The sequence below is a fragment of the Oncorhynchus clarkii genome, chromosome 26 (genome assembly GCF_045791955.1).
Source record: "Oncorhynchus clarkii lewisi isolate Uvic-CL-2024 chromosome 26, UVic_Ocla_1.0, whole genome shotgun sequence".
Taxonomy (NCBI): Eukaryota; Metazoa; Chordata; class Actinopteri; order Salmoniformes; family Salmonidae; genus Oncorhynchus; species Oncorhynchus clarkii.
In genome coordinates, this window is record NC_092172.1 from 27,297,259 (window position 1) to 27,324,170 (window position 26,912).

Genomic DNA, 26,912 nt, shown 5'->3' on the forward strand with positions numbered 1-26,912 from the left:
ACTGAGATGAATGAATCCGGCAGCGGATGGAGTGTGTAGAATGTGTGTGTTGTGTGTGTGTGTGCGTGTAACACAGTGGAACCTATCCTGAGGGGATTACAGTGACAGTGGTGCTGCTGGCCCTGTGCTGCCTGGGCTCCGTGAGAAAATCCCCCTCCTTATGAATGGCCGTGTAATCTGCCCCCCCCCCCCCCAACACACACACACACACAGAGCTTGGTGATGGAAAATATCAGCTGAGTGCAGAGATCTGCACAAGGGATTTATGCTTCTTTCTGCATGCAGTCGATTTATGAGCTCACACACACACACACACTAACATATTGAAAAAATACACACACACACGTATGCACACACATTAGCAAAAGCATTCACCCACCCATATGCCGGCATATGCTCACATACCCGCAAACACACACACACACACAACATTTACATGCCCCCCCACACACACACACGCACACACAAAGGATTACAAAAAACACTTAATTAAGAAAACAGCTTTGGGATTTTCTAATCAGAGTGTGAGTGAAGAGGATTAGATAAGAAGACTATACTGCGTGGCAGGCAGGCATGGAGATATGAACCCAACCCTCTCTACACTGACTCTACTGTAGTCTATAGGCCTACTCTAAACCCCCATTTTGTATTGTAATTGATCTCGCTTGCACCATTTTGTTAGATGTTTCACAGTAGACAACAGTGTAGTATCAGCACATTCAGATCACGCCTGCTGCCCTGCACGCACGAACGAACGCACGCACGCACGCACACACACACACACGGAGGAAGCTTTCTGCTAACAGCCCCCTATGTTAGGAAGATACCATATCTGGGGAGGAATATTTAAGAAAATGTACTAGGGAGAGAGGGAGGGAGGAGAGAAAAATAGGAATAAAGAGGAAGGTGCTTTACAATAATGGTTTCATCTCCTGATGAGCTTGTTTTTCACCAGGTAGGTAGCTATAAAAACACTATGCAATTTCAGAAAGCAGTGTGTAATCAGCCAACCCTGACTTCTAGCTGTAAACCCCCTCAGGATCATTTGATTTGAGGCTTTCCCCTCCATCCCTTCCATCCCTCCCCTCACTCCCCTCCCTACCCTTCTACCCTACATCCCCTCCCTACCCTCCATCCCCTCCCTGCACCCCCCGTTTTACTAACCCTTGTGTAACACTGCAAATGGAGACTGACTGGGGGGGTCTCAGTCTGTCCCCTCCCTCACCTTGTCCTCTGGTCCCATACCCCTCCCTCACCTTGTCCTCTGGTCCCATACCCCTCCCTCACCTTGTCCTCTGGTCCCATACCCCTCCCCTCCCTCACCCTGTCCTCTGGTCCCATACCCCTCCCCTCCCTCACCCTGTCCTCTGATCCCATACCCCTCCCCTCCCTCACCTTGTCCTCTGGTCCCATACCCCTCCCTCACCTTGTCCTCTGGTCCCATACCCCTCCCTCACCTTGTCCTCTGGTCCCATACCCGTCCCTCACCTTGTCCTCTGGTCCCATACCCCTCCCTCACCCTGTCCTCTGGTCCCATACCCCTCCCTCAACTTGTCCTCTGGTCCCATACCCCTCCCTCAACTTGTCCTCTGGTCCCATACCCCTCCCTCACCTTGTCCTCTGGTCCCATACCCCTCCCTCACCTTGTCCTCTGGTCCCATACCCCTCCCTCACCTTGTCCTCTGGTCCCATACCCCTCCCTCACCTTGTCCTCTGGTCCCATACCCCTCCCTCACCCTGTCCTCTGGTCCCATTCCCCTCCCTCACCCTGTCCTCTGGTCTCATACCCCTCCCTCATCCTGTCCTCTGGTCCCATACCCCTCCCTCATCCTGTCCTCTGGTCCCATACCCCTCCCTCACCTTGTCCTCTGGTCCCATACCCATTGTCTAAAGGCGTCCGCATGCTTCCCATCCGAAACAGTTCTGAACAGTTTGTGCATATATTATGACAAAATGTTGTGACGTTTTTTGTTTGTTTTGGTCTTGGGCAAGTGTTTTTTCGGCTGTTTGTGCACGTTACATTTGTTCTAGAGGCAAGCTGAAGTCGGTAGCCAGAGTCTATGCCCCTTCATCGGTGATTGGTCAACAGTAGACTCTTCAATTAAGTCTTTGTTGTCATTCAACGAGACTACTAATTTACATGCCAAAAAAATTACTGGAGAAATACTGCACCAAACATCTTAGTTAGACTGTGTGACTAAGATCTATCTCCTCTGCAAAAATGTCGAAATGAATGACAGATGTCTTGAGTTATCTTAGATTAATTCTGACTATTTTCAAAGTGAATACTGGCTACGGCATCTCAAAATGGACAAACAGTACTATTGCGTTTTTTTCTTGTTTTTCAACGGAAGGTCTTTTAAGGGAGTATGTGAGCACACTCGTTCTGTTCAGCTAGCCGAGTTCAGCTAGAAGCCAGCCGAGCTGAAGCATGCTGACACCTTAACAATCATTGTGCTGGGGTGGTCTTACAGACACAGGCTACACCCCCCTGCAGGCTCCTACAGCCAGCCTGATAATACTATTAGCTCAGTTCCAACCCCCCACTCAGACAAGCATGCTGGTCACATGGCAGAGAAACATGTAGGCACATATGCATGCACACAGACACACACACACACACACACACACACACGCTTGCTTACGTTGTGTATTATACTCACACACACACACACACACGGTCCCACACAATCACATACATACACCCTTATATTATACTGTATAACTACCATATAAACACACACATTCAAGAACACATCTAGAAATAATTACGAGCACACACACACCCACATAGCAGAGGCACTGTTGTGGAAGGTAAGTGCCTCTGCAGCGGTGCGGGTGCTGACAGGGAGAAGGCTGAGCGTTAATATTACATGAGAAGACCCTGGGAGGGCAGAACACACACACTGTGGTTCCTCTGTCTGCATGAAACCTCCCCAGAGCACCATGTACTCCTGCTGTCTTCATTACCCTGCACGAGGATGATCCCTCACACTGTACTGCACCGCACCTCACACACACACACTGTGGTTCCTCTGTCTGCATGAAACCTCCCCAGAGCACCATGTACTCCTGCTGTCTTCATTACCCTGCAAGAGGATGATCCCTCACACTGTACTGCAACGCACCTCACACACACACACTGTGGTTCCTCTGTCTGCATGAAACCTCCCCAGAGCACCATGTACTCCTGCTGTCTTTATTACCCTGCACGAGGAATATCCCTCACACTGTACTGCACCGCACCTCACACACACACACTGTGGTTCCTCTGTCTGCATGAAACCTCCCCAGAGCACCATGTACTCCTGCTGTCTTTATTACTCTGCACAAGGATAATCCCTCACACTGTACTGCACCGCACCTCACACACACACACTGTGGTTCCTCTGTCTGCATGAAACCTCCCCAGAGCACCATGTACTCCTACTGTCTTCATTACCCTGCACGAGGAATATCCCTCACACTGTACTGCACCGCACCTCACACACACACACACTGCACTGGCACACACATGTACACTGGCCACATTGGCACACAGCGACAACAGAAAGCACAAACACAAACTCACCACATAACATATAGGCCTACAGGTACGTAGCAACAACGACAGAACAGAGGACACAAACATACAAGCACATGCTATGCTACTGTGCCAACCCACTCAAAGCAACGAAAACATCCTTTCATATAGACACACTGTAGAACAACAGTCTTCAACACACACACACACACATATAAACAAAGGCAAAAGCCTTGCGAGAGGGGTCGGTCATAGTAAAACATCCTCTTCTCTCCTCTGCATTAAGACAACATCCCTACAGTGACCATCCCTCCCTATAGCGGAGTCCATGCCTGGTTTTCTAGTGTATGGCCTGGCACTGGGGTGTCAGCCCCTCTCTGCTCTCCCTGCTCTGGACAGATCTCCATAGAAACTACTGTAAATCAGACACCTGGGGAGGAAGGCTTTGGGACTGTCTCATAGGATCACTAGCACAGTCCTACAAGTTAGAGAGGAGACTGAGGAACTCTGGGATGGATCAACCTTCACTGAAGGAAGTTCATTCTTTAGATGCGGGACAGGTCTAAGCATGTTTTTTATTTAGCAACATTATGTACAGGCCAAAACACTTAACTATAATGAATTTAGGCTAAGGTATGTAAGAGATGATGCTCTTACTTTCCCCTCCATCCCCTCCCTACCCTGCATCTCCTCCCTACCCTCCATCCCCTCCCTACCATCCTACCCTCCATCTCCTCCCTACCATCCTACCCTCCACCCCCTCCCTACCATCCAACCCTCCACCCCCTCCCTACCAATGTATGACTTAACAAGCTTCATGAAAGAAGCATTGAAACAATAGTGGAAAGACTAGGTTTACTTCTGTGTTCAGCCTAGTTTCACAAATCAGACCTTTGCTTTACAAATTCTACATTGTGTAAAAATAGGTTAGGTTACATACTTTATATGATATGCTATTTATTGTAAGGCTAGGGCATACTACTAACTTAGTGATGTTAGTAATAATTTCAGACATGACAAAGAAATAACACAATGAGAAAAGGGAAAAGTTCGAATAAATAGGCCTAAGTCAACTTCCAGAGATACAACAAATACTGTGGGTTTAAATGCTAATACTGTAGCTTCACTTCCTTGGTACATTTTGGAGAAAATGTATGCTCTGTTTGTCGCGATTGGCATTGGGGTACAGCTAGCAGAATTTTAGCCAAAGACTGTTATACTAGCTGTCTAGTCTGTGTTTTATAAATGTGCAATAAGCATAAAACTAGAGGTCGACCGATTAATCGGAATGACCGATTAATTAGGGCCGATTTCAAGTTTTCATAACAATTGGTAATTGGTAATTGTGGACGCCGATTTTGCAGATGTTTTATTTAATTTTTTAACACTTTTATTTAAACTTTATTTAACTAGGCAAGTCAGTTAAGAACACATTCTTATTTTCAATGACGGCCTAGGAACGGTGGGTTAACTGCCTTGTTCAGGGGCAGAACTACAGATTATTATCTTGTCAACTCAGGGATTCAATCTTGCAACCTTACGGTTAACTAGTCCAACGCTCTAACCACCTGCCTCATCAGGAGCCCGCCTGTTACGCGAATGCAGTAAGAAGCCAAGGTAAGTTGCTAGCTAGCATTAAACTTAATCAATCATAATCACTAGTCATGGTTGATGATATTACTAGTTTATCTAGCGTGTCCTACAGCCCTTATTTGCGAATGCGCACTGCATCGATTATATGCAACATATAAATCGATGCAGTGCGCATTCGCGAAAATGGGCTGTCGTTGCTCCAACGCGCTCCTAACCATAAACACCAATGCCTTTCTTAAAATCAATACACAGAAGTATATATTTTTTAAACCTGCATATTTAGCCAAAAGAAATCCAGGTTAGCAGGCAATATTAACCAGGTGAAATTGTGTCACTTCTCTTGCGTTCATTGCACGCAGTCAGGGTATATGCAACAGTTTGGGCAGCCTGGCTCATTGCAAACTAATTTGCCAGAATTTTACGTAATTATGACATAACATTGAAGGTTGTGCAATGTAACAGGAATATTTAGACTGATGGATGCCACCCGTTAGATAAAATACGTAATGGTTTCGTATTTCACTGAAAGAATAAACGTCTTGTTTTCGAGATGATAGTTTCCGGATTCGACCATATTAATGACCTAAGGCTCGCATTTCTGTGTGTTATTATGTTATAATTAAGTCTATTATTTGATAGAGCAGTCTGACTGAGCGATGGTAGGCACCAGCAGGCTCATAAGCATTCATTCAAAAAGCACTTAAGTGCGTTTTGCCAGCAGCTCTGCTGTTTATGACTTCAAGCCTATCAACTCCCGAGATTAGGCTGGTGTAACGATGTGATGTGAAATGGCTAGCTAGTTAGCGGGGTGCGCGCTAATAGCGTTTCAACGTCACTCGCTCTGAGACTTGGAGTAGTTGTTCCCCTTGCTTTGCATGGGTAACGCTGCTTCGAGGGTGGCTGTTGTCGTTGTGTTCCTGGTTCGAGCCCAGGTAGGAGCGAGGAGAGGTACGGAAGCTATACTGTTACACTGGCAATACTAAAGTGCCTATAAGAACATCCAATAGTCAAAGGTATATGAAATACAAATAAATGGTATAGAGAGAAATAGTCCTATAATTCCTATAATAACTACAACCTAAAACTTCTCACCTGGGAATATTGAAGACTCATGTTAAAAAGGAACCACCAGCTTTCATATTTTCTCAGGTTCTGAGCAAGGAACTTTAACGTTAGCTTTCTTACATGGCACATATTGTCACGCCCTGGTCAAAGTATTTTGTGTTTATTTTCATTTATTTGGTCAGGCCAGGGTGTGGCATGGGTTTTTGTATGTGGTGTGTTGGGATTTTAGCTTAGTGGGGTGTTCTAGTGAAGTCTATGGCTGTCTGAAGTGGTTCTCAATCAGAGGCAGGTGTTTATCGTTGTCTCTGATTGGGAACCATATTTAGGCAGCCATATTCTTTGGGTGTTTCGTGGGTGATTGTCCTTAGTGTCCTTGTAACTGTCTTGTGTTAGTTTGCACCAGTTTAGGCTGTTTCGGTTTTCACATTACGTTTATTGTTTTCGTACAGTTCATGTTTTATCATTGTTGAATAAACATGGATCGCAATCTACACGCTGCATTTTGGTCCGACTCTCCTTCTACCGAAGAAAGCCGTTACACATATTGCACTTTTACTTTCTTCTCCAACACCTTTTTTTTACATTATTTAAAGGCTAAATTGATTTTATTGATGTATTATATTAAGTTAAAATAAGTTTTCATTCACTATTGTTGTAATTGTCATTATTACAAATTAATTTTTTAATAATAATTTTAAAAAGGCTGATTAATCGGTATCGGCTTTTTTTGTCCTTCAATAATTGGTATCGGTATCGGCGTTGCAAAATCATAATTGGTCGACCTCTACATAAAACACAAGTTATATAAAGAACTGTCAACTCAACCTCATTCTGAGAAATAAGGTAGACCACTTGATTTCAACATCTGAATAAAGTGGACAGGATAACATGCTGTTAAACAGTTGGAGACAGAAGGGTGTGTTCATAACAATTCACTAACAATTCACTAACACGTGGACTTGAGAGATTGTTGATGAGACCTGTGTTAATTATCTATAGCCAAATGCCAACTACAAGAAGTTAGTCGTTATTAGTGAATGTGCATTAGTCATGGTTCTAGTTAACCTCTCTTGGGTAGAAGGCAGTATTTTGACGTCCGGATGAAAAGCGTGCCCAAAGTAAACTGCCTGTTACTCAGGCCCAGGAAGCTAGGTTATGCATATAATTGGTAGATTTGGATAGAAATCACTCTAAAGTTTCTAAAACTGTTACAATTATGTCTGTGACTATAACGGGACTGATATGGCAGGTGAAACCCCAAGGACAAACCATCCCAAAAAAAAAAGAAATTCGCCCTACCACTATTTTCAATGGCTATCTGTCACGCCCTGGCCTTAGTTATCTTTGATTTCTTTCTTATTTTGGTTAGGCCAGGGTGTGATATGGGTGATTTATGTGTTTTTCTTGTATAGGGTTTTTTTTTTGTAGATTTATGGGGTTGTGTTCAGTTTAGTTGTCTATGTAAGTCTATGGTTGCCTAGATTGGTTTTCAATCAGAGGCAGGTGTTTATTGTTGTCTCTGATTGGGAACCATATTTAGGCAGCCATATTCTTTGGGTATTTTGTGGGTGATTGTTTCCTGTCTTTGTGTTTTATGCACCAGTTAGGACTGTTACGGTTTTCACGTTTATTGTTTGGTAGTTTGTTCATGTTTGAGTTTTCCTATTAAAACTATGGACACTTACCACGCCGCATATTGGTCCTCCGATCCTTCTCACCTCTCTTCTTCAGACGAAGAGGAGGAAAGCCGTGACACTATCACTTTTATTGTAAGGCCAAGTCCTCCCAGATTGCAGTTCCTAGGGCTTCCACTAGATGTCAACAGTCTTTAGAAAGAGTTTCAGGCTGGTTTTTGGAAAAATTAGCCAGAAATTGTAGTTTTTCTAGGTGGCTCCCATTTTGGCTGTAGTGTTTCCAAGCGAGTGGAAGAGAGCGTGTTCATTGGTATTTTTCTCCGGTAAAGACAAAGATTCTCCGTCTTAAATTGTATCGTTTATTTACGTATCTAAGGTTTGATTATAAACGTTGTTTGACTTGCTTGGAAAAGTTTATTAGTAACGTTTGGGATTAATTTTGTATGCATGTTGATGGAAGGAAACTGGGTGGATTATTGACTGAAGCGTGCCAGCTAAACTGAGTTTTTATGGATATAAAGGACATTATCGAACAAAAGGACCATTTGTGATGTAACTGGGACCTTTTGGAGTGCCAACAGAAGATCATCAAAGGTAAGGCATTTTTTATATCGCTATTTCTGCCTTTCGTGTTGCACCTGCCTGGTTGAAATATGTTTTTCAAGTGCTTGCATGTGGGGCGCTGTCCTCAGATAACCGCATGGTATGCTTTCGCCGTAAAGACTTTTTGAAATCTGACACAGCGGCTGGATTAACAAGAGGTTAAGCTTTATTGTGATGTATTTCACTTGTGATTTTATGAGTTAAATATTTATAATACTGTAGTTTGAATTTCGCACACTGCAATTTCACCGGATGTTGGCCAGGTGGGACACTACCGTCCCACCTGCCCATAAGAAGTTAAATTTGTAACAAAAAAATTGCATTTTCATAGACGGACTTGAAAGCCAGATTAGTGATTGTTGCAAGAAAAAGCTGGTTAAACTATTTTGATAAAATAATTAAACCAGTATTGTGTATTAGGCTAAATGGAAGCCTTCCACAACCATAAGTATAACTTCACAAGCCCTGAATTAGATTATTGCTGACTGTTTGAAATGCAGTGTCTTAAAATGTACAACAACACTTATATAGAGAAGAAAAAGAGGGTATGCAACAACACATCCGCCATGCTGACCATCAACACGGGGCCCCTCAGGGGTGCGTGTTTAGTACCTTCCTGTACTCTCTGTTTACACATGACTGTGGCCACACATGACTTCAACACCATCATTAAGTTCGCAGATGACACAACTGCTAGCCTGATCACCAACAACGATGAGACAGCCTATAGGGATGAGGTCAGAGACCTGGCAGTGTGGTGCTAGGACAACAACCTCTCCCTCAATGTTGGTAAGACAAGGGAGCTTATTGTGGACTATAGAAAGGTGAAGGCCGAACACTCCCCCATGCACATCAACAGGGCTGTAGTGGGTCGAGAGCTTGAAGTACCTCTGTGTCAACATCTCTAAGGACCTATCATGGTCCAAACACACCAATACTGTCATGAAGAGTGCAAGACAACTCCTCTTCCCTTGGGAGGCTGAAAAGAGTTGGCATGGGCCGTCAGATCCTCAAAACGTTCTACAGTTGTACCATTGCGAGCATATTGACAAGCTGCATAAGCTCTTGCTATGGCAACTGCTTGGCATCCGACCGCAAAGCACTACATAGGGTAGTGCAGACGGCCCAGTTCAATTAACTAAATAGTTAAATCTTTACACCAGCTCTGTCAGGAGGAATGGGACAAATAGTTAACCAAATAGCTACCCGGACTATCTGCATTGACCCTTTTTGACTCTGCACACACACACTGGACTCTACCCACACGCTCACACTGACACTCCAACACATACACATGAACACAAACACTTACTCACACAAAACGTATACACAGGCACATTGTCGCCACACAGACACTTACGCACTTATCACAGACACTGCTCCTACTGTCTATAATCTATCCTGTTGCCTAGTCACTTTAACCCTACCCTATGTACAATTGAAGTCGGAAGTTTACATACACTTATGTTGTAGTCATTAAAACTCGCTTTTCAACCACTTCACAAATTTCTTGTTTACAAACTACAGTTTTGGCAAGTCGTTTAGGATCTACTTTGTGCATGATACAAGTCATTTTTCCAACAACTGTTTAGATTATTTTACTTATAATTCACTGTATCACAATTCCAGTGGGTCAGAAGTTTACATACACTAACTTGACTGTGCCTTTAAACAGCTTGGAAAAATTCAGAAAATGATGTCATGCCTTTAGAAGCTTCTGATAGCCTAATTTACATTATTTGAGTCAATTGGAGGTGTACCTGTGGATGTATTTCAAGGCCTACCTTCAAACTGAGTGTTTATTTGATTGACATGGGAAAATCAAAAGATATCAGCAAAGACCTCAGAAAACAAAATTGGAAGTCGGAAGTTTACATACACATTAGCCAAATACATTTAAACTGAGTTTTTCACAATTCAAGACATTTAATCCTAATAGAAATTATCTGTCTTAGGTCAGTTAGGATCACCACTTTATTTGAAGAATGTGAAATGTCAGAAAAATAGTGGAGAGAACTATTTATTTCAGCTTTTATTTCTTTCATCACATTCTCAGTGGGTCAGAAGTTTACATACACTCAATTAGTATTTGGTAGCATTGCCTTTAAATTGTTTAACTTGGGTCAAATGTTTTGGGTAGCCTTCCACAAGCTTCCCACAATAAGTTGGGTGAATTTTGGCTCATTCCTCCTGACAGAGCTGATGTAACTGAGTCAGGTTTGTAGGCCTCCTTGCTCGCACACACTTTTTCAGTTCTGCACACACATTTTCTATGGGATTGAGGTCAGGGCCTTGTGCTGGCCACTCCAATACCTTGACTTTGTTGTCCTTAAGCCATTTTGCCACAACGTTGGAAGTATGCTTGGGGTCATTGTCCATTTGGAAGACCCATATGCGACCAAGCTTTAACTTCCTGACTGATGTCTTGAGATGTTGCTTCAATATATCCACAAGTTTACTACCTCATGATGCCATTTATTTTCTGAAGTGCACCAGTCCCTTCTGCAGCAAAGCACCCACACAACATAATGCTCCCATTCTCGTGCTTTGCGGTTGGAATGGTGTTCTTTGGCTTGGTGTTCTTTGGCTTCCACTTTTTCCTCCAAAGATAACGAAGGTCAATATGGCCATACAGTTCTATTTTTGTTTCATCAGACCAGAGGACATTCCTCCAAAAAGTATGATCTTTGTCCCCATGTGCAGTTGCAAACCGTACTCTGGCTTTTTTATGGCGGTTTTAGAGCAGTGGCTTCTTCCTTGTCGAGTGGCCTTTCAAGTTATGTCGATATAGGACTCGTTTTACTGTGGATGTAGATACTTTTGTACCTGTTTGCTCCAGCATCTTAACAAGGTCCTTTGCTGTTGTTGTGGGATTGATTTGCACTTTTCACACCAAAGTACGTTCATCTCTAGGAGACAGAACACGTCTTCATCCTGAGCGGTATGACGGCTGCGTGGTTCCATGGTGTTTATACTTACGTACTATTGTTTGTACAGATGAACGTGGTACCTTCATGCATTTGGAAAATGCTCCCAAGGATGAACCAGACTTGTGGAGGTCTACAATTTTTTTTATGAGGTCTTGGCTGATTTCTTTTGATTTTCCCATGATGTCAAGCAAAGAGGCACTGAGTTTGAAGGTAGGCCTTGAAATACACCTCCAATACACCTCCTTAGATAAGCATGCCCCGTTCAAAAAATGCAGAACTAAGAACAGATATAGCCCCTGGTTCACTCCAGACCTGACTGCCCTCGACCAGCACAAAAACATCCTGTGGCGGACTGCAATAGCATCGAATAGTCCCCGCGATATGCAACTGTTCAGGGAAGTCAGGAACCAATACACGCAGTCAGTCAGGAAAGCAAAGGCCACCTTTTTCAAGCAGAAATTTGCATCCTGTAGCTCTAACTCCAAAAAATTATGGGACACTGTAAAGTCCATGGAGAACAAGAGCACCTCCTCCCAGCTGCCCACTGCACTGAGGCTAGGTAACACAGTCACCACCGATAAATCCATGATAATCGAAAACTTCAACAAGCATTTCTCAACGACTGGCCATGCCTACCTCCTGGCTACTCCAACCTCGGCCAACAGCTCCGCCCCCCCCCCCCCCCTCCGCAGCTACTCGCCCAAGCCTCCCCAGCTTCTCCTTTACTCAAATCCAGATAGCAGATGTTCTGAAAGAGCTGCAAAACCTGGACCCGTACAAATCAGCTGGGCTTGATAATCTGGACCCTCTATTTCTGAAACTATCCGCCGCCATTGTCGCAACCCCTATTACCAGCCTGTTCAACCTCTCTTTTATATCGTCTGAGATCCCCAAGGACTGGAAAGCTGCCGCGGTTATCCCCCTCTTCAAAGGGGGAGACACCCTGGACGCAAACTGTTACAGACCTATATCCATCCTGCCCTGCCTAGGTCTTCGAAAGCCAAGTCAACAAACAGATAACTGACCATCTCGAATCCCACCGTACCTTCTCCGCTGTGCAATCTGGTTTCCGAGCCGTTCACGGGTGCACCTCAGCCACGCTCAAGGTACTAAACGATATCATAACCGCCATCGATAAAAGACAGTACTGTGCAGCCGTCTTCATCGACCTGGCCAAGGCTTTCAATTCTGTCAATCACCATATTCTTATCGGCAGACTCAGTAGCCTCGGTTTTTCTAATGACTGCCTTGCCTGGATCGGCAACTACTTTGCAGACAGAGTTCAGTGTATCAAATAGGAGGGCATGTTGTCCTGTCCTCTGGCAGTCTCTATGGGGGTGCCACAGGGTTCAATTCTCGGGCCGACTCTTTTCTCTGTATATATCAATGATGTTGCTCTTGCTGCGGGCGATTCCCTGATCCACCTCTACGCAGATGACACCATTCTGTATACTTCTGGCCCTTCCTTGGACACTGTGCTATCTAACCTCCAAACGAGCTTCAATGCCATACAATACTTCTTCCGTGGCCTCCAACTGCTCTTCAATGTTAGTAAAACCAAATGCATGCTTTTCAACCGTTCGCTGCCTGCACCCGCACGCCCGACTAGCATCAACACCCTGGATGGTTCCGACCTAGAATATATGGACATCTATAAGTACCTAGGTGTCTGGCTAGACTGTAAACTCTCCTTCCAGACTCATATCAAACATCTCCAATCCAAAATCAAATCTAGAATTGGCTTTCTATTTCCCAACAAAGCCTCCTTCACTCACGCCGCCAAACTTACCCTAGTAAAACTGACTATCCTACCGATCCTCGACTTCGGCGATGTCATCTACAAAATAGCTTCCAATACTCTACTCAGCAAACTGGATGCAGTTTATCACAGTGCCATTCGTTTTGTTGCTAAAGCACCTATACCACCCACCACTGCGACCTGTATGCTCTAGTCGGCTGGCCCTCGCTACATATTCGTCATCTACAAGTCCATGCTAGGTAAAGCTCCTCCTTATCTCAGTTCACTGGTTACGATGGCAACACCCACCCGTAGCACGCGTTCCAGCAGGTGTATCTCACTGATCATCCCTAAAGTCAACACTTATTTGGCCGCCTTTCCTTCCAGTTCTCTGCTGCCTGTGACTGGAACGAATTGCAAAAGTCGTTCAAGTTGGAGACTTCTCTCTCTCACCAACTTTAAACATCTGCTATCTGAGCAGCTAACAAATCGCTGCACCTGTACACAGTCCATCGGTAAATAGCCCACCCAATTTACCTACCTCATCCCCATACTGTTTTTATTGATTTACTTTTCTGCTCTTTTGCACACCAGTATCTCTACCTGCACATGACCATCTGATCATTTATCCCTCCAGTGTTAATCTGCTGAATTCTAATTATTCGCCTACCACCTCATGCCTTTTGCACACAATGTATATAGACTCTTTTTTTTTCTCTACTGTGTTATTGACTTGTTTATTGTTTACTACATGTGTAACTCTGTGTTGTTGTCTGTTCACACTGCTATGCTTTATCTTGGCCAGGTCGCAGTTGTAAATGAGAACTAGTTCTCAATTAGCCTACCTGGTTAAATAAAGGTGAAATAAAAATTAATAAAAAAATGTAAAAAATTGACTCAAATTATGTACATTTGCCTATCAGAAGCTTCTAAAGCCATGACATAATTTTCTGGAATTTTCCAAGCTGTTTAAAGGCACAGTCAACTTTGTATGTAAACTTCTGACCCACTGGAATTGTGATACAGGGAATTATACGTGTTTTATTGTCACGCCCTGACCATAGTTTACTTTGTATTTTCTATGTTTTGATTGGTCAGGGTGTGATCTGAGTGGGTATTCTATGTTTCATGTCTGGTTTGTCTATTTCTATGTTCAGCCTGATATGGTTCTCAGTCAGAGGCAGGTGTTCGTCATTGTCTCTGATTGGGAACCATATTTAGGTAGCCTGGGTTTCACTGTGTGTTTGTGGGTGATTGTTCCTGTCTATGTGTTTTCACCAGATAGGCTGTTTAGGTTTTCGTTACGTTCATTACGTTCTTTATTTTGTAGTATTTGTATTGATTCGTGTTTTACATTTGTTCATTAAAACATGGATCGCAATCTACACGCTGCATTTTGGTCCGACTCTCCTTCTCATCAAGAAAACCGTTACATTTATCTGAATGGGGTTGGGGAGAAAGCACAGCATGTGGCCTCAATTAGCCCAGCTAGCTAGCTTCTCTAGGCTACTCCAGTCAAGACCGGCACTGTTACAGTGGGGCAAAAAAGTATTTAGTCAGCCACCAATTGTGCAAGTTCTCCCACTTAAAAAGATGAGAGAGGCCTGTAATTTTCATCATAGGTACACTTCAACTATGACAAACAAAATGAGAAATAAAGGGAGTTGAAAGTCTGTGTTGCCCAGTAACAGCCCCAAAACATCACTGCTCTAGAGGAGATCTGCATGGAGGAATGGGCCAAAATACCAGCAACAGTGTGTGAAAACCTTTGACCTCTGTCATTGCCAACAAAGGGTATATAACAAACTATTGAGATAAACTTTTGTTATTGACCAAATACTTATTTTCCACCATAATTTGCAAATAAATTCATTAAAAATCCTACAATGTGATTTTCTGGAATTTTTTTTCTCATTTTGTCTGTCATAGTTGAAGTGTACCTATGATGAAAATTACAGGCCTCTCTCATCTTTTTAAGTGGGAGAACTTGCACAATTGGTGGCTGACTAAATACTTTTTTGTCCCACTGTATATGGGATGATAAATAACATTGTGGCTGCTACAAGTTAGCTAGTCTTGGCTGTAACTTAGTTGGCGCCTTGATGTCTCTTTCTTTCAGTCCGTCTGCTCACTCCCATTTCACAAACACCACCCCCTCTGCAGCTGCAGCTATAGAGCACCAGACTCTCTCCCTCGCGCAGCAGTACTCAGGTTAAAAACTTAAAAAATATATATATAATAATAATGAATATCTGACAAACATTCAATATACTAATAGTGAAATTATTTCAAACCTCCATCTCTAGTGTTCACATCAGGCCCATTGGGTTTCCTGAGTATGAACCATACAGGCCCGGTTCAGCCCAACCCTCCTGACAGATGTCTATTCTCCCTCATTAACATCTGCAACACGCTATCTCTCACAAATAGAGCAAAATCCATTATCTGTTACTGCCATTTCCACATGCAGCAGCCGAGCTCATATAATCATTAATCATGAAGCAGGGAAGCAGGCAGGGAGACAATATAGTCGGCCATTATGTTGTTCTCAGCCCTGCTCGCTTGATGAGAATATGAAACTAGAGTGTCTCTCTCTATCCCTGGTTGGTTCATTTCACAGCTTCCATAACAGCCCTGGTGATGACCTGAGTGACAATATACAGATTCCTCCTACCTGCCTCCCAGCTTGCCTGCATGTCTCCCTGCCTCCCAGCTTGCCTGCATGTCTCCCTGCCTCCCAGCTTGCCTGCATGTCTCCCTGCCTCCTAGCTTGCCTGCAAGTCTCCCTGCCTCCCAGCTTGCCTGCATGTCTCCCAGCCTCCAAAGCTTGCCTGCATGTCTCCCTGCCTCCTAGCTTGCCTACATGTCTCCCTACCTCCCAGCTTGCCTGCAAGTCTCCCTGCCTCCCAGCTTGCCTGCAAGTCTCCCTGCCTCCCAGCTTGCCTGCAAGTCTCCCTGCCTCCCAGCTTGCCTGCAAGTCTCCCTGCCTCCCAGCTTGCCTGCAAGTCTCCCTGCCTCCCAGCTTGCCTGCAAGTCTCCCTGCCTCCCAGCTTGCCTGCAAGTCTCCCTGCCTCCCAGCTTGCCTGCAAGTCTCCCTGCCTCCCAGCTTGCCTGCAAGTCTCCCTGCCTCCCAGCTTGCCTGCAAGTCTCCCTGCCTCCCAGCTTGCCTGCAAGTCTCCCTGCCTCCCAGCTTGCCTGCAAGTCTCCCTGCCTCCCAGCTTGCCTGCAAGTCTCCCTGCCTCCCAGCTTTCCTGCAAGTCTCCCTGCCTCCCAGCTTGCCTGCAAGTCTCCCTGCCTCCCAGCTTGCCTGCAAGTCTCCCTGCCTCCCAGCTTGCCTGCAAGTCTCCCTGCCTCCCAGCTTGCCTGCAAGTCTCCCTGCCTCCCAGCTTGCCTGCAAGTCTCCCTGCCTCCCAGCTTGCCTGCAAGTCTCCCTGCCTCCCAGCTTGCCTGCAAGTCTCCCTGCCTCCCAGCTTGCCTGCATGTCTCCCTGCCTCCCAGCTTGCCTGCATGTCTTTCTGCCTCCCAGCTTGCACGCCTGTCTTTCTGCCTCCCAGCTTGCACGCCTGTCTTTCTGCCTCCCAGCCAGTCAGCTTGCCAGTCTTCCTGACTCCCAGCCAGCCTTCTTCCTGTCTCCAAGCCTGGCTGCCTGTCTTTCTCCGCCTCAGGTCAGCTATTACATGAGCTCACACTAGGTGTGGCTTACAGTATAACAGCACAGTTTTATTGTACAGGGGGAAGGGGACTGGATACAGTATATACTAAATCCCTATATCCACTAGTCTCTGTCCTAACCTTGCTGTCCTATCTGCAGCAAGCTAGCCCGAATGCTAACGACAGCCGTTGTTGCTCATTCCTGTCTGTGTCATGAATTTTAAAATGAACTTTGAGCTGCGATCTTGGCAGCTACTATTTTATGAGCAGCTATGACTGTCAAGCTGGCAGCTGCTAGCAGATAGTCAACTAGCTATTCTATTGTGCTCCAGAAATGAATGGTCACTAAGGAAGCCAAGCCGTAAAGGAGAATTGACAGTGTGACACAACTTGCTCTAGGCAGGGTGCAGAGCAAAAACAAAATGGTAGATTTAATGTGGAAGGCCACTAAAATTACTTTTCAAAAGAAATACAACACCGTGGCCCTATATCATGCCATACAGCTGTGGTGTTATAAGGGCATAGTGAGGCATATGAGAACAAGGTCAGTGAGACACCTACCCGATCTTGGCCTTCTGTTTGGGCTTGGACGAGGACACAATGCGGGCCTTCTTGGAGGCCTTGGTCCTGGTCTTGTTGCCTCGGTCCCTCTCCCTGTCTCTGTCCCTCTCCCTCTCTCTCCTGTGGGCCGAGGAGCTCCCAGAGGGGAAGCTCTCTGGACTCATAACCCTGGGGATGTTCTTCTCTCCTCTCTCCCGGGCCTTAGCAATGGCCTCATGGATGATCCTGTTAGCCTTCTGCTGCTTGTCCTCCCCAGCCTCCTCCATCAGTTGCTGCTGCTGCTGCTCCATCTGCTCCTTCACCAGCCTCCGCTGGGCCCGCTTCTCCAACGACGAGCTGTAGGAGGACGAAGACGACGAGCTGCTCTTCATCGGGGGGCTGAGGACCCGCGCTGCTGTGTGGCTGTTGGGACCATTAGCATTCTTGTTCTTGGGAGGCTGAAGAGGAGAGAGAGGAGGGGGGATATTAATCAGACTGAGGGAACACCTATACCAACAGGATGATGTCATTGTAACATACATACATCTGCATTAATAGCAGGACTGGAAAGAGCTGTGTATTACAAAGGACTCTCGCCCTGATCTTAATGTAATTTCCTGCGAAGCGGATGATCTTGTGGTCGTTAACACACACACACACCTTAATCCCCACCCACCCCACACACACACTAATCCCCCCCCACTATGTTCATGTTCTCATATAGCCAAACCAAACCGACATTCCTGAATTTCAGACTGAACAGTTAGATCATTTAGCTCCTAGTTCTCATCTTCCCCCTCAGTTAACCCTCCACAGCCTCTCTCACACATCATCTTCCCCTTCAGTTAACCCTCCACAGCCTCTCTCACACATCATCTTCCCCTTCAGTTAACCCCCCACAGCCTCTCTCACACATCATCTTCCCCTTCAGTTAACCCTCCACAGCCTCTCTCACACATCATCTTCCCCCTCAGGAACAGAAGTGTGAAATGTACCATATCAGCTTTGCTGCCTGGAATGAGAGTCAAGTCACACAGTCAGGCTCAATAAGGAAATGTTGTAAACACAAAGGAATGGGATTACAAAAGTGAATCAGTGAAGCTCTGAAAAACCCCATGTGCATAACAATCAAGCTGTATACTTACACTGCTGCTTAGTGACGTGGGGAGAGAGAGACATTGACAGAGAACACTGAAAACAACAGCCAGCTGGTCTAGAAAACACACAGCAGAAGTCACAACAACACTGTTAGCTAGTTGGCTGTACCTCTCTTATTAGACCCTCTAAATCCTTGATAATGATATAGCCTCGACATAGGCTTGATAATGATATAGCCTTGACATAGGCTTGATAATGGTATAGCCTTGACATAGGCTTGATAATGATATAGCCTTGACATAGCCTTGATAATGGTATAGCCTTGATAATGGTATAGCCTTGACATAGGCTTGATAATGGTATAGCCTTGACATAGCCTTGATAATGATATAGCCTTGACATAGCCTTGATAATGATATAGCCTTGACACAGGCTTGATAATGGTATAGCCTTGACATAGCCTTGATAATAATATAGCCTTGACATAGGCTTGATAATAATATAGCCTTGACATAGGCTTGATAATAATATAGCCTTGACATAGGCTTGATAATAATATAGCCTTGACATAGGCTTGATAATAATATAGCCTTGACATAGGCTTGATAATAATATAGCCTTGACATAGGCTTGATAGCCTTTTAAAGATAAACAACCAGTCACCAGAATATCCCATTCTGCTGCTGTGTCTCTACCCCACTACCTCACAGACATACTGAAAGTGTTGCTCTCTGAACTTTCTGCTAGCCACACATTTTTCCCCCTAGTCACATAGATTGCAGCAGCACAAACGTTCATTAAAACAGACACAAAGAAACAGAGACAGGCAGGACCAGCACACTGACATTCAGCCCAACTAGAATAAATAATATAGACAAGGCTGATACGTGATAAAATGGGAATAAAACATGGGCTGAGGTTTATTCCCTTCGGGTGGGCCCAGAGCCTATAAATGGAGGAGCTAATCTCAACGTGTTGCAGTCAGAGCGGATGGCTACATGACCTGAGGCCGAGCCACAGCACGGCACAGCCAGTTGCTTTCCTGACTGCTAAATAAAGAGAATTATCTTGAACTGCCACAAACAAAGCAGGGGGAGGGGAGAAATAAATGACAGTTCATTTGGAAGATAGAATTCTGTAGCTGCAGCTCTTGTTTATGTTTAACATGTGCTGTGATGCCCAGGCTATTAGTGGAAATCATTGCCCAGAACTGAAATATTCTCATTATTCAAGTTCAAGGTAAAAAGAAAAGAGGGGGAGGAAAGAGAAAGTCAAGGTAAAGAACAGGGAAAAGAGGGAAGGAGCAAAGGGGAGCAAGGGCAGAGGGCGGGAATGAGAGCAGGAATGAGAGTTTGTATAAAAAGTGAGTGAGAAAGGGTGAGAGAAGAAAAATGCACCAAAACCAAGTGCTCTACAGCTGTGTAATACGACTATAAATAACTGAAATTACAGGCTGCCAGCACTGCAGTGATTTCAATCTCTCTCTCTGCCACCACACGCTCCCATGAAAACACTCTGCACTATTACAGTAAGGAAAGACTACAGAGAGATAGAGATAGCCAGGACATTTGGGCCAGTTAGTCCGCTCACTCACTCACTAACCCCTTACTTCCCTCAGTCCCTCATGCAGAACGCTGTGTGACCGATGTACTCATCTTATGTGACACACACACACACACACACACACACACACACACACACACACACACACACACACACACACCGCCTTTTGCATCAAACCAGAGGTGGGGGGAATCCATGGAGGGAAGGGGTTTAGGGGGGTGAGAGAAAACGAGGGATAAAGTGAAAGGGGGGGGGGGGGGGAGGGGTAGTGAAGGGAAAACATGTGAGAGAGCATAGCTAGCACAGCTAAGCAAATTAGTATGGGAAAGAGAAGCAACAAGGAGTTCAAGATGGCGACAGTGGAGCTGCATCGAGCCAGGCAGCATGAGCCAGTAGCAGAGGAGGTTGTTCAGTTGTTCAGTTCCTGTCGTGTGGCCCCTCCTCCCTCCACTCCCTTCCTCCCCTCTCTCTCTCTCTTGCAGCTCACTTACCCTTCCTCCCCTCTCTCTCTGTGCAGCTCACTTACCCTTCCTCTTGGCCTCTTCACTGTAGACATGTTTTTTTCAATTTTTTTTCTTCCTCCCCCTCTCTCCAACCACCTAACAAAAGCCTTGCCCTTTCGCCGGGTTTTTTGTCTCTCTCTCTCGCTCACTCTCTCGTTCGACAGTTTGTCTTGCTTGAGCTGCGTGTCCACCCCCTCCCCCCTCCACAGGCAGCGTACAGGCGGGCGGTGGAGCCTCCTCTCCTTCACCTCCTCTACACTCCTCTCCTCCCCTAGCGGGCAGGGCTGAGGCTCAGTAGGAGTGCATGAGGCTGGGCTGTTAGATCACTGGGAGAGCTGGGAGCAGGGCTGGTTGCGCCAGAGGAGGTGCGAAGCAGTGGCAGTCCAGGAAGCTCGTTTCATTCTGCTGCTACTGCGTGCTTCAGCTCCGTCCGGCTGAGGCAGGCGGGTCGTGGTGTGAGTGTCAGCGTCGCTCTACCCTCCTCTCTTCTCAGTGATTCCCCTCCGCCAGCAATCGCGTGCTCTCTCCGTCCGCTCGCTCTACTCTCTCTACTCGTTCCTTTTCCTTGCTCCCTTAGTTCGTGCCTCTTTCTCTTACATCCCAGGGTAAGGTAGGCTACTCCTTTGTACACAAAAAGGGTTTTGAGCTAGCTAGCTTGCTTGGTTGTTTTCCTTTTTCCACTAGTTTTCCTCTCCTCTTCCCTCTCTGCCCTCCCTCTCCCGTGCTGGGGTGTGTATGGCGAGGAGCTGGAGTCTCCAGCAGCAGAGCGGTGGAAAATGAAAGCAGCACAAAGCAGCAAAATGCATCAGCATGAATATTAGAGATGTCGTTAAAATCCAGACTCGTTCTCTCTCACTCACTCACTCACTCTCTCTCTCTCTCTCTTTGTGAGGAAGTAGGCCAGCAGATGGTGCTAGCAGTTATTACATTAACTTTCACAACTTAACCCCAAAAGCACTGAATTTCTACACAAGCACAGAGTTTAACATAAATGGAATGCAGGCTTGCATGTGTTGCACATTGCTCTATACATAACAGTATACACAAGAAACTGAATGACATAATTTTATGTTGTACAGAATCATAACATGAAAATCCACTATGAGAAAAAACTAAACAATAGACTATTAAACAACCAAACAGCAAACAACTAGCGTGTGCAAAACCATGAAACCATGAGGCTAAAAAGCCACAGCACTGTCCCTAGTACAGCACACTAACACACTGAGCTCACTCCCTGAGACTGTCAGTAAAGCAGTGGTCTCAGACACACTCTGGTGGGGAAAGAGATGCTGGCCACCCAGCCACACAGCCATGTTCACTTCCCACCAGGAAGAGAATCCCTCTCGCAAGAGGTGACAGGATAGCCCTCCACACACACAAATGTATGCAAGATGTGAAAGGACAGGCCGTGATGAGCCTTCTGTCCCTTCCATGACTGACAGTCACTGGAGGGGCAATGGAAGAGAGGGAGGGGGCTCCCTGGAACATGACACAAGGACCATGTGCTCCAGCAGGCACATGGTGCTGGGAGGGGAACACACGGACATGCCTGGCTGGCCTGGAGCCTGCCTGGCACAGGGTTAGGTCCCAGAGTGGAGACACACATCACCAGACAGACACGCACGCATGCACACGCTCACACACACTCACAAACTTAAGGAGCCATACATCTTGCTCTAAAAGCACGACTGTTTTCACAGTGAACTCTCGTTTGAAATCTTGTGCACAACATATAAGCCCCTTCTCAGGTTACACAAAGGGCTACATAGCCTGGGGATTGACTGTTATCTCCCTGCTAGTCAGAAGTAACTGGGAACAGGTTGGTAAGCAACAGGCTATGGCTAGCCTCGATGGCTATGTGGCTAGGGGGAGGCCAAGTACCTGGAGATGGATAGTTATCTCCCTGCTAGTTAGAAATAACAGTAACAGGTCTGAAGCTACAGACTAGTAAGCTACAGGCTAAAGGCTACATGGCTATGTGGCTAGGGGGAGGCCAAGTACCTGGAGATGGATAGTTAGCTCCCTGCTAGTTAGAAATAACAGTAACAGGTCTGAAGCTACAGACTAGTAAGCTACAGGCTAAAGGCTACATGGCTATGTGGCTAGGGGGAGGCCAAGTACCTGGAGATGGATAGTTAGCTCCCTGCTAGTTAGAAATAACAGTAACAGGTCTGAAGCTACAGACTAGTAAGCTACAGGCTAAAGGCTACATAGCTATGTGGCTAAGGGAAGGACATTTGCAGCAGAGCATCAGCTCTCTCCCTGGCTGAAATGTAACACTGTTTAATGATATTAGAGCAGAATTATCTCACATGGATAATAGCTGAAAGGGGCACTGAGCTCTTAAGGACAAAGGCCTAGTTCACTTAGCTGATCTGTGTTGCTTTATCGGTTTAACAAGTAGACTAGTATGATTAGTAGGCCTTAAGTAAGTCAGAATTTATGTCAATATTCCTAGCTTTCCGTTAGGCGTTGGGGAAACTACAGAGAAAGAGAAGGGGAGAGAGAGGTAGGAAATAAAGAGAGACTGACTGATGTATTTAACCTCTCATCAGTCGTGAGAAACAAAAGTGAAAGCTAAAAGGAACGCCCTCCTTCCTGACTGGCTAAATATACAACAGCTTAGCTGCAATATCATTTGGCTCTGCTATCTCCAGCCGATGTCTGAGCACAACTCTCTTAAAAAAACTGCCAGACACCTAACTCTGTGGAAGAACATTGGAACTACAAACACGACAAAACATTGAACTGTACAACTGTAGGAATAACATAAGACTGGTTAAAGTCCAACGTAGAGTATGTGTGGGAGGTCACAATGTACACAGTAGGTTGTGTTAACCCATGTGTTTGTCCCCAAGCCCATATCTAGATAAATTAGCCTGTGCTGTGTGTGTGCTCATGTGTCTGTGTGCGTTCTTACTAGAGGTCGACCGATTATGATTTTTCAACGCGATACCGATTATTCAAGGACCAAAAAAGCCGATACCGATTAAATCGGACAATTTTTTTTATTTTTTATTTGTAATAATGACAATTACAAGAATACTGAATGAACACTTATTTTAACTTAAAATAATACATCAATGAAATCAATTTAGCCTCAAATAAATAATGAAACATGTTCAATTTGGTTTAAATAATGCAAAAACAAAGTGTTGGAGAAGAACGTAAAAGTGCAATATGTGCTATGTAAGAAAGCTAACGTTTCAGTTCCTTGCTCAGAACATGAGAACATATGAAAGCTGGTGGGTCCTTTTAACATGAGTCTTCAATATTCCCAGGTAAGAGGTTTTAGGTTGTAGTTATTATAGGAATTATAGGACTATTTCCCTCTATACCATTTGTATTTCATTAACGTTTGACTATTGGATGTTCTTGTAGGCACTTTAGTATTGCCAGTGAAACAGTATAGCTTCCGTCCCTCTCCTCGCTCCTCCCTGGGCTCGAACCAGCAACAAAACGACAATTAGCGCGAGCTAACTATCTAGCCATTTCACTTCGGTTACACGAGCTTCATCTCAGGAGTTGATAGGCTTGAAGTCATAAACAGCGCAATGCTTGACGCACAACGAAGAGCTGCTGGCAAAACGCACGAAAGTGCTGTTTGAATGAATGTTTACGCGCCTGCTTCTGCCTACCACCGCTCAGTCAGATACTTAGATACGTGTATGCTCAGTCAGATTATATGCAACGCAGGACACGCTAGATAATATCTAGTAATATCATCAACCATGTGTAGTTAACTAGTGATTATGATTCATTGTTTATAAGATAAATGTAATGCTAGCTAGCAACTTAACTTGGCTTACTGCATTCGCGTAACAGTCTCCTTGTGGAATGCAACGAGAGAGAGGCAGGTCGTTATTGCGTTGGACTAGTTAACTGTAAGGTTGCAAGATTGAATTGCCCGAGCTGACAAGGTGAAAATCTGTCGTTCTGCCCGTGAACAAGGCAGTTAACCCACCGTTCCTAGGCCGTCATTGAAAATAAGAATGTGTTCTTAACTGACTTGCCTAGTTAAATAAAGATTAAATAAAGGTGAAAAAAAAATATACATATATATATATATTTTTTTTTAAATTAAATCAAATCTAAAAAACTAAAAAAGAGGCAAATCGGCACCCAAAAATACAGATTTCCGATTGTTATGAAAACTTGAAATCGGCCCTAATTAATTGGCCATTCCAATTAATCGGTCGACCTCTAGTTCTTACTACTGGTAGGCTATACTGTGGGGCAAAAAAGTATTTAGTCAGCCACCAATTGTGCAAGTTCTCCCACTTCAAAGATGAGAGAGGCCTGTAATTTTCATCATAGGTACACTTCAATTATGACAGACAAAATGAGAAAAAAATCCAGAAAATCACATTGTAGGATTTTTAATGAATTTATTTGCAAATTATGGTGGAAAATAAGAATTTGGTCACCTACCAACAAGCAAGATTCTGGCTCTCACAGACCTGTAACTTCTTCTTTAAGGGGCTCCTCTGTCCTCCACTCGTTACCTGTATTAATGGCACCTGTTTGAAGTTGTTATCAGTATAAAAGACACCTGTCCACAATCTCAAACAGTCACACTCCAAACTCCACTATGGCCAAGACCAAAGAGCTGTCAAAGGACACCAGAATCAAAATTGTAGACCTGCACCAGGCTGGGAAGACTGAATCTGCAATAGGTAAGCAGCTTGGTTTGAAGAAATCAACTGTGGGAGCAATTATTAGGAAATGGAAGACATACAAGACCACTGATAATCTCCCTCGATCTGGAGCTCCACGCAAGATCTCACCCCGTGGGGTCAAAATGATCACAAGAACGGTGAGCAAAAATCCCAGAACCACACGGTGGGACCTAGTGAATGACCTGCAGAGAGCTGGGACCAAAGTAACAAAGCCTACCATCAGTAACACACTACGCCGCCAAATCCTGCCGTGCCAGACGTGTCCCCCTGCTTAAGCCAGTACATGTCCAGGCCCGTCTGAAGTTTGCTAGAGAGCATTTGGATGATCCAGAAGAAGATTGGGAGAATGTCATATGGTCAGATGAAACCAAAATATAACTTTTTGGTAAAAACTCAACTCGTCGTGTTTGGAGGACAAAGAATGCTGAGTTGCATCCAAAGAACACCATACCTACTGTGAAGCATGGGGGTGGAAACATCATGCTTTGGGGCTGTTTTTCTGCAAAGGGACCAGGACAACTGATCCGTGTAAAGGAAAGAATGAATGGGGCCATGTATCGTGAGATTTTGAGTGAAAACCTCCTTCCATCAGCAAGGGCATTGAAGATGAAACGTGGCTGGGTCTTTCAGCATGACAATGATCCCAAACACACCGCCAGGGCAACGAAGGAGTGGCTTCGTAAGAAGCATTTCAAGGTCCTGGAGTGGCCTAGCCAGTCTCCAGATCTCAACCCCATAGAAAATCTTTGGAGGGAGTTGAAAGTCTGTGTTGCCCAGCAACACCCCCAAAACATCACTGCTCTAGAGGAGATCTGCATGGAGGAATGGGCCAAAATACCAGCAACAGTGTGTGAAAACCTTGTGAAGACTTACAGAAAACGTTTGACCTCTGTCATTGCCAACAAAGGGTATATAACAAAGTATTGAGAAACTTTTGTTATTGACCAAATACTTATTTTCCACCATTTGCAAATAAATTCATTAAAAATCCTACAATGTGATTTTCTGGATTTGTTTTCCTAATTTTGTCTGTCATAGTTGAAGTGTACCTATGATGAAAATTACAGGCCTCTCTCATCTTTTTAAGTGGGAGAACTTGCACAATTGGTGGCTGACTAAATACTTTTTTGCCCCACTGTATGTGTGTTCTCTCCATGTTTGAGTGGGCATCTGACATAGGCTAGCTGTCAGGCTAGGCCTTTGGAGTTGGACTCCTGTTCTAGGAGAGACGGAACGAAGGGAACTAAATGACACAACATGTCAATTACCATCCCTGCAGTGGAGCGAGAACATGTCACATGCCAGATGGGAGCATCCCATACAACAGGAATAAACTATTGAGTAGTGGCAGTGGGCCTCACTCTCACAGAAACAGATCCTCACTCTCACAGAAACAGATCCTCACTCTCACAGAAACAGAGCCTCACTCTCACAGAAACAGAGCCTCACTCTCACAGAGACAGAGCCTCACTTTCACAGAGACAGTCTCACTCTCACAGAGACAGATCCTCACTTTCACAGAGCCCCTGAAAACAATAAATTCACAACTGTTAAAACACTGTCAAGAAGAACAGGTAAAAATACTGTATGTATAGAGTAATTCAGGAAGATATTTTAACAACAGTTCTTTCAGAGACTAGGCCTAAACGGTATGCAACCATGTTATGTACTGCATGTTGAGCATGAACATTTGAACACCTGATATGGAGTACAGTGCGCTGATGTATAGTACACTGAGGGGTTCACTGGGACGTACAGACAGCATCCTTTTAGTCTGGGACGACATCAT

General features: G+C 44.9%; 1 protein-coding gene across 7 annotated transcripts in view; it reads right to left on the reverse strand.

Moving 5' to 3' along the window:
• LOC139384492 (chromodomain-helicase-DNA-binding protein 9-like) overlaps positions 1-26,912 on the reverse strand; it is a 131,278-nt gene that overhangs the window by 70,780 nt on the left and 33,586 nt on the right. For 5 of the 7 annotated variants that reach the window (XM_071129287.1, XM_071129289.1, XM_071129288.1 and 2 more), the window contains one exon: positions 17,299-17,735. In XM_071129287.1, coding sequence (XP_070985388.1) covers positions 17,299-17,735 — 437 coding nt within the window. Of the gene's footprint in view, positions 1-17,298; positions 17,736-20,464; positions 20,917-26,912 lie in introns of those variants that run through there. The other 2 variants (XM_071129291.1, XM_071129290.1) reach the window with 1 other exon arrangement.